The 8,718-nt window shown below is 44.9% G+C and overlaps 1 protein-coding gene across 1 annotated transcript; it reads right to left on the reverse strand.

Moving 5' to 3' along the window:
• Positions 1–5,895: 5,895 nt before the first annotated feature.
• Positions 5,896–8,132, reverse strand: LOC134486230 (Y-linked testis-specific protein 1-like). The gene is made up of 2 exons (XM_063285152.1): positions 7,982–8,132; positions 5,896–6,948 (listed from the first exon to the last, which is right to left on the reverse strand). The coding sequence occupies exon 2, from the start codon at positions 6,780–6,782 to the stop codon at positions 6,078–6,080; it is 705 nt and encodes a 234-aa protein (XP_063141222.1). The 5' UTR covers positions 6,783–6,948; positions 7,982–8,132; the 3' UTR covers positions 5,896–6,077.
• Positions 8,133–8,718: the final 586 nt, after the last annotated feature.

Below are 8,718 nucleotides of genomic sequence, written 5' to 3' on the forward strand. Positions count from 1 at the left end.
ATGCAGACATGGTGTGGCTCAGTCCCAGAAAGAAATAGGTGATGTTGAGAAAACTTCTCAGCTGTTTCTAGTGTGAGAAAAAGGTTAGACCTCTGACTCAACCTTCTGGACATACCCTATGGGTTTAAGATACACATTGTCTCAGTACAATGTTCAAAGGTGGGAATATGAAAAGCGATTGGACCCTGTGGGTTGTAATCAATGAGTTCATCTATTGATGATGTGTATGAAGGTGGTAGGAAACTAGGAGATAGGAAATTAAGGGACTTGGTCATTTGGGACATGTCTTGGAGGGCGTTTTTTTGTCCTTGGTCTCTTCCTCTGTTGATGCTTCTTGGATGCCAGTGAGGTTAGCAGTTGAGCTCTATCGTTCCCCTTTCATGGTCATGTGACCATGGACCAACACCTATGAAACCATGAACCAAAATAAGTTTGTTTACTATGTGAGTTGCTTGGCAACTTGTAAGAGTGATGAATGGATTAACATGAAAGTGGCCAAAAGTGATGCTGACCACACTAGGTCAGGACCAGATTTGATGTCAGAGGACCCATGACTTAATCCTTTAAACTCTTTGTCTGGAGGCTGCATGCTAAGAGAAGACCCAATGTTTCCCAAGTGGTTTTATACAGAAGATTCTGCCAATGTATCTGTCATCTTAGCAAATCAAGAACCTCCTGCTTCCCGCTCTGGTCCTTCTCCTGACTTCACTTCTGTGTTTTTAATAGACTTTGATGTCCTATGAATTAGTGGGAAATGAGTATTAAAAAAAGGAAGCTATAAATTTTGCTTTAAAATCATTAAATTACACACTTAAAATAAATGGATTTTTAAGTATGGAAATTATACTTCAATAAGGCTGCAGAAACGGCTTGGACAACTATGATGCTTGTCGTGTGATTTGCTATTTGTCATAGTTCCTGTGACTTTGATCTCAATAGTTGTGTGATTTATTACAGATGACTCAGACACCAGGGTAACCATGCAGGGAGAACACTCCGTTCTGTCAGGGAAAAAAAATCAAGTCAAATTCATTGGCTTTCTTGATGAGGGATTTTCTGGTCACAGCTGAGTTGGCTGGAAGTTGGCCAGCTATTGGCTGAGAGCAAAGATGGAGAGAGCACAATGTTTACGGGGATAACTGAAGGTTGTGCTCATGAAAGGGTCTGAGTCTCACGGAGTGCAATTGCAGAAGCTCCAGTGGCTGATGAGGCTGAGGCCTAGGACCCTTGCAAGGCTGCCATTATACGTTTTGTGATGTCATGGCCGAGTGGGAGATAAGGGTAGATGAAGAGGAAAAATTTTGGTTTCTTTGGAAACTCACTTGTGTCACAGGATGTTTTTCTGGAAGCTATGTTAGGAGAAGATATTTTGCTGAAGCTGACACATGAAAAAGCATGTGATATTTAGCTGGAGAACACGCTTGAAGGGGGACAGGATGTTTATGGAGAACATAAATGTAATCCCACTAAGAGGAAGAGGACATTTTTACATTGCTACACCTTGCAAGCCTTCGATGGTCTTTGCTGGTCTTCGTTCCGTAATGAGAAATGCACAAAAGAACCTGTGCTATTCGGGCTGCTTCTGGCTGCTTCTGCTGCTTCTTGTTGGTTTGTTAGAGCCTTGTGGTCTCTGACAGGTCAAGGCACTGCTACTGATTCGTGTTTTGCGTTTGTTATTGGACCATACTGCACCATGAAGGTTGGAGTTACCCCCAAAGAATTACTTCTAAATAGGTCCACAACTCTCTCTCTTTTCCTATCAACTTTCTCTCTCTGCTACCTCTGGTTGGTGGGCTAGAAGGTTTAAGAACCCTAAGTAAAGTAGGTTTTGAAAAAATTTAAGCCTACAGATAGATTCATGGGTTTTGAGAAAGGGCTATGTCTCCTTCTAGAGGAGATGATATTTAGGTTGTGACTTTTTGGTTCTGTGGTCTACTGCAACCCATTAAATGGCCAGTGACTGACAGTCTCCCAGTAAGTGCAGCACACACTAAAATGCTGTTGCTTGGTGTTGGGAGCTGTACAATGTATTCATTTCTTGTCACATATACTCGTGTATTCATGTTGGTGACAGTAGTTACTCTTCAGTTCTGCCATACAGGGAAGTGGGTCCATACACTGAGAGAAGAGAGTTACTGGTGATGGGTATGTAACATGGAGTAAGAGAATCATTATGGTGCTGGGTCATTCTTTTCTTTTTTTCCCGCAACTTGAAAATCTGGAGACAACTGAGAAGAGATAACAATTCAAGATCTCCCCCCATTAGATTAGTCTTTGGGTAAGTCTATGGAATATTTTCTTGATTAATGACTGTTGTGGGAGGGCCCACCATTGTGGGCAAGTTCATCAGTAGTCATGTGTAAAAAGAATAGCCTTTTAGGCTGTAAGAAATAGTAATGGAGCAAGCCATGGGGAGTGTGCCGGTTTGAATAAGAAAGGCTCCCACAGTCATATATTTGAATATTTAGTTAACAGGGAGTGACAGTATTTTCAAGGATTAGAAGGATTAAGAGGTGTGCCTCATTGGAGGAAGTGGGGGTGTTGACAAGGGTGGGGTTTGATTTTTCATGAGCCCCATGCTTCCCCAGGGTTTCTCTCTCTCTCTCTCTCTCTCTCTCTCTCTCTCTCTCTCTCTCTCTCCCTCCCTCCCTCCCTCCCTCCCTCTTTGTCTCTCTCTCTCTGTCTCTCTCTCTGTCTTTCTCTGTGTCTCTGTTTCTGTCTCTCTCTGTCTCTCCCTCTGTCTCTCTCTGTCTTTCTCTGTCAGTCTGTCTCTCTGTCTCTCTCTGTCTCTGTTTCTGTCTCTCTGTCTCTCTGTCTCTCTGTCTCTCTGTCTCTCTCTGTCTCTCTCTCTGTCTATCTCTATATCTCTCACTGTGTCTCTGTCTCTCTCTGTCTCTGTCTCTCTGTCTCTCTTTCTCTCTCTGTCTGTCTCTCTCTCTGTCTCTCTCTGTATCCACTCTCTGTCTGTCTCTGTCTGTCTCTGTCTGTCTCTCTCTGTCTGTCTCTGTCTCTGTCTCTGTCTGTCTCTGTCTCTCTCTCTCTCTCTCTCTCTCTCTCTCTCTCTCTCTCTCTCTCTCTCTCTCCTTACAGAGCAGTAGCTCTCTATTGATCCCGTGTTATGCTCCCTGCCATGATTATGGACCAGACATCTGAAACTGTAAGTTATCCTCCAATTACATGCTTTCATTATAGTAGTTGCCTTGACCATGGTGTCTCTTCACAGCAACAGAACAATGACTGAGACAGGGAGCAGGCCAACAAGCAGTGCTCCATGTTACCACTTCAAGCTCCTGCTCTGGTTTCCCTCAGTGATGGTCTGTAACCTGTAATGCAAATAACCCTTTCCTCCCCAAGTTAGTTTTGATCATGGCATTCATCACGGAGAGAAGGAAGCAAACTAGAACGTCACAGGTCAGTACATGAGCAAGTCTTACCTTTAAATTAAAACAAAGTGTCTATATGTCTCTAATTGTGGTTATGAGGTAAGCGTCTGTGGCTCTACTAGACACACTGTTTCTATAAGAAATTGTCTTACTTAAGGTTCCTATTGTTGTAAGGAAACACGGTGACCAAAGAGCAAGTTAGGGAGGAAAAGGTTTATTCAGCTTACACTTCTACATTGCTGCTCATCACCAAAGGACGTTGGGACAGGAACTCAAACAGGACAGGATCCTGGAGGAAGGAACTGAGGCAGAGGCTATGGAGTGGCACTGCTTACTGTCTTGCTCCTCATGTCTTGCTTAGCTTGCTGTCTTATAGAACCCAGGACCACCAGCCTAGGAATGGTGCCGCTCACAGTGGGCTGGGCCCTCCCCAACCAATCACTAAGAAAATGCCCTACAGCTGGATCTTATGGACGCATGTTCTCAACTGAGGCGCCCTCTTCTCTGATGACTCTAGCTTGTGTCCAGTTGGCATAAAATCAGGGTGGTGGTTAGAATGTGATTGTCCCATGGGAAGTGTGGCACAAGTAGGAGGTGTGGCCTTGTGGGAGTAGGTGTGGCATTGTTGGAGGAAGCATATCACTCTGGGGGTGATATGCTTCTTCTCCAACACCATGTCTGCCTAGACGCTTCCCTGATTCCTGCCTTGATGAAAATAGACTGAACTTCTGAACCTGAAAGCCTGCCCTAATTAAATGTTGTCCCTTGGGGTTGGGGATTTAGCTCAGTGGTAGAGCGCTTGCCTAGGAAGTGCAAGGCCCTGAGTTCGGTCCCCAGCTCTGAAAAAAAAAACCCAAAAAAATATTGTCCCTTAAAGTTGCCTTGGTCATGGTGTCTTTTTGCAGCAATGAAACCGTCAGACAACCAGCCAGTATAAAAACTCCAAAATAGCAGAATTAATCAACAATAGAAAGTATTTACAAGTCCTGCAGTGAGAAACTTATTCTTGAGAGAAGAAACAGCAATGAATGAGTCCAAGATAAGGTTGCCACCAGAGAAACTCTTGGAGTGTAGATGTGGCTAAGGGATACTCCATGGAGTGCACAGGGGCTTCTCAGGAGGAGAGAGTTACATGGTCAGGAGGCACAAAGCATTTTAAAGTCTTGGCAAATGGCATAGGGAAGAGCTCAGCACCTCTGCACTGGAGGCACCATCAGGAGTTTTCTGAGGATAAGCTTACATGTGAGTAAAATACGGGAACTTCCTGCGGCTAGTTGGGTAACAGGGCCCAAAGGTGTGTAGGAAGCCATCCAGTCGAAGGAGAGACGGGCAAGACAAGCCAGTGCAGGAGCTCTTGTGATCATCTAGGGGCATTGAGCAGAGACCTCAAAAAATATTACAGGATGCAACGAAGGCAAACAGCGCTCAGGGAAGCTAAACACAGGATCCACGTAACACGTGACAGAAGCTCACAGCATCCTCATCTTCTCTTTTAAATTACTTTTTACTGATCATACAAAGTAATGGATTTTTTGATTCTTTCAGGAATCGATAGATATAAACTCCGTTTGGCATTCACTACTCTTGAGTTATCCTTGTCAAAATGTCCTCCAGGGAAGCCTCCACCTCACATCCACCTTCTGTAGTGATGGTTGGCTGTTCTTTAAGGAACCAAAGAGACCAATATGGATGCGGCCCAAGTTCAACTCATTCTAGCTGCTTTCTGTACTTCCTGGTCTCCTGCTTCACATTTTGAGAACTCCATCTTGGAATTCCTGCGTCCCTCAGTGTCCTCTACTCCCTCATGTGTTCTTTAGTCTTTCTTCCACATCACCATCAATTTATTCTTTCTTACCCTCATCCTGGTCTCTTCTCTGCATGTGAAGGTTGGATGTATTTAAAAAGATGACTTTAGGGGCCTGGAGAGATAAGCAATGGATCAAGGGCTCGTCTGCTTTGAAAGAGGACATGGATTTGTTCTTTGAGCTCATGTCCAATGGCTCCCAACCACCTTTAATTCCAGCTCCAGGGGACCTGACTATTCTTGTCTCTGTGGTCCCCTGTGTTCATGCCCTGCCCCCACCCACATAATTAAAAATAATACATCTACAGATGAGAAACAGGTTTCATTAGGTTTCGTTAGTCAAACAATCCCCGACCTTCTCTGATTCTGAGTCTGCTTGGATCAGTTTATTGGGTTTCCCCTTGAGTTCCAAGATCACCTCCCTGTTCCCTGCCCCTCTTTCCCCAACAGTCTGTTTCTCCCTCAAACTTCACCTCAGAGAGTCTATCTATGTCTGGCCCCTCTCCACTGTTCCTAAACATCCATCTTTTTTCCCCCCGTGCCATCCCTGCTCCTCTAAGCCTCATCTCCAGTTCTTTTCTCTCCCTAAAGACCAGATCAGCTCAGTCCTGTTTGTTTTAGTCTATGTGACATTAGACTTACTGTTTACAGCCTTCACTTTTCCGGCTTCCTCTCGATTGTCCATCCACCACAGTCCGTCTCCTCCACCAAAGTGTTCACACACAAAACGTCACGTTGCACATTTTAATTTTTAGAGCAAAAACAAATTCCACTGGAAAAGATACTGGGGTTGTCAAAGGCCCTTGTGTATCTGACCCAGAAAAACAAACATTTTCCCCCCAATCCTATAAATTACCCATCTACGTCCCCCACACTTTGTGAATTTCACCTTAATGGATGTTTTCTACCAGATTATAAATGTAGATGTGGACGTCAACATCAAACTTAATGAAGTACATGGTAGGCTTGGCTAGAACTTTGTAAATGACTTTGCCGATCTGTTTGGACCCGTTGCTTCTGGTGAACTGCACACAATGACCTGTTAAGATGTCGCTGTCAATGTCTGACTTCACCTCTGCTGGAGGAGTCTCTGGAATGATACGGAGGTTACCTTCTGTGTAATCATCCAGGAGCTGGTAGATGTATAGGACTGGATCTTTCTCGTAGGTGATGTAAAACCTGCCCTTCATGATCGGCACCTGGGCTAGGACCACCCCCCTCCAGTTGTCCTTAGAGCCATGTTTGCCCTCAAATTTATGTTCCACAGCTCGGCCAACCATGACCCTTGCGAGATGGGCGTCTTTCACTTGAGGAAACACTACTTTGGGAGTCAAGACCTTAAGCTTTAAAATCCTCTCATCGTTGTGAAGTTCCAGTCTGTAGACACACTCAATTCCATCATACTGGACCAGATAGAGAGAGGGATTTATTGGCAGTTGATCTAGAATGATGGCCTTCCATTGGGTAACGGGCTCATCACCTTCCTTCCATCCGTGAGAAATTCTGCAGCCCACAATATTCCCCAGGGCCTGGGGAGAAGGCCTCCTCCTCCTCCGCTTCTGGAAGGATGGTGTGCTTATCCTCCTAAGAGACATCCTCTTCTTCTTGGCTGTAGACCTCGTGTGTTAGGACACGGCATCCTGGTCCACTGTCTTGTGGCTATTGTTCTGTGTTCAGGCTTCATACTTGCCCGTGGCCTGGGTTTGAAGAGCTCGCCTGCTTAAACCAAACACAATGCTGTTGCCTCTGTCATGTGAGTGCCTGCAAGAACAATGGGGGTGGGGTGAAGGAGGGAGCTGGACCAAGGCTCTTGTCTAAGAGAACTTTGGAGCAGGTGAGGAAGGCAATGGTAGACAGGTTTGAGCATCTGAATCTAATTGTGTAGTAATCAGAAGTTCATAGGAGGGCTGGGCAATGGTGGAGCACACCTTTAATTCCAGCACTCAAGAGGCAGAGGGAGGCAGACCTCTGTGAGATCAAGGTCAGCCTGGTCTACAGAGTTAGTTCCAGGATAGCCAAAGCTATCCACAGAAAAACCCTGCCTCAAAAATCAAAATCTAAAGTTCAAAGGGAAATGAACAAATGGTTCACTACAGCTCAGAATAACATATTCAGACACATTTCTTCAGCCCGAGGCACTTTGCCTCTGCTGAGGAACCTCTCCTTGAATGGCAAGGTCAGTGTGGGATTAAGTATCCCTGTCCCACTTTAAGCAAGCAGAACAGAGAAAGGATAACAAAGGAGCCAGAAGGGTGGCCACACCCCTCTTCTACCCTCTAACTATGAACTATGTGGCAACATCCACAAGTGTCTGCCCAGAGACACAGCACACCAGTCCATTGGCTTTCTGGACTGTGCATCCTGACCCAGCCCCAGGTTTATTTCGCGAAGCTGTTGCATCTTCGACCGCAACAAGAGTCTTTTGTGTAGGCAACAACAGACATTTAGAAATAATATCTCCTGGTGTTGGGATTTAACTCAGTGGTAGAGCAGTTGTCTAGCAAGCACAAGGCCCTGGGTTCAGTCCTCAGCTCCGAAAAAAAAAAGCAACAACAAAAAAGAAATATTATCTCCTGAAATGCACAGGCACAGAGAGGAGCTTTGGCATTTTAGTAAGATTATGAATTAGATATTGTTAGCAAAGGATAATAAACTCTTAGACTGACTAGCCTAGACCATCCGCCGAACTCTCAAACGTGGAAGACATCAGAACTTACGGTTACTCGCTGTACGAGGGAAAACTTTTAGCTTTCTGGGCTACAAGGGTCCCCGTAATCTTCATAAACGTATTTACCGAAAGAAAATGTCCTAGTCGGCCAGATTCTGTCTTGGGAAACTGGTCAGGCACCAAAAGGCTGTTGAACAATTGTGGGGTTCAGGAGCTGAACTGGATTTCACACCCCGCTGCGAAGATAGTGAACCCACCTTCAAGGAGTCAAGCGCCCTCAAGTGGAAGAGAAGCGCAACCTCTGCCCAGTGCTCTGTGTGACATCATCCAGGCTCTGCTTACATCATAGAAGCCCTCTCAGGCAAGTTTCTTCCCTAGTTACACTTAGAAACTTCCAGCATCTAGGTTTTAGCTTCTCATGTAGCCTCCTGGAGGACCAAAGTAAAGTCCCCACCCAAATATTCTGATGACTGGAGTCACAGTCTGCCCATGTAGCTCTTTTCATGCACTTTTTTTTTCTGAAAAAGTCTTTTGTTTCTGAGTCACCAACATCCTTGGTGGATATTTTCCCAGCTCCTATCGTTCGTTTGGTTATCTTTAAGCCATTCTCCGTATCAGAAATATTGCTCGGCTCTCTCTCCGAGGCAGCCCACTGGATAGCACCCCAAAATTAGCTTTATCAAAACCCAAAATTAGAGGACGGACATTTTTATTCACAAAAAGATGGAATTTGACAGGATTAAATACCTTGTATTGAAGTCAATGGCAATCATGAATTATGGATTCTTTGCAAAAAGGGAGGAAAAATTAGCTCCTGGACCTGCTTCCAAAGTCGGGATAAACTGATGACAAACCCGATATCG

The sequence above is a fragment of the Rattus norvegicus genome, chromosome 3, assembly GCF_036323735.1.
Source record: "Rattus norvegicus strain BN/NHsdMcwi chromosome 3, GRCr8, whole genome shotgun sequence".
Classification (NCBI taxonomy): Eukaryota; Metazoa; Chordata; class Mammalia; order Rodentia; family Muridae; genus Rattus; species Rattus norvegicus.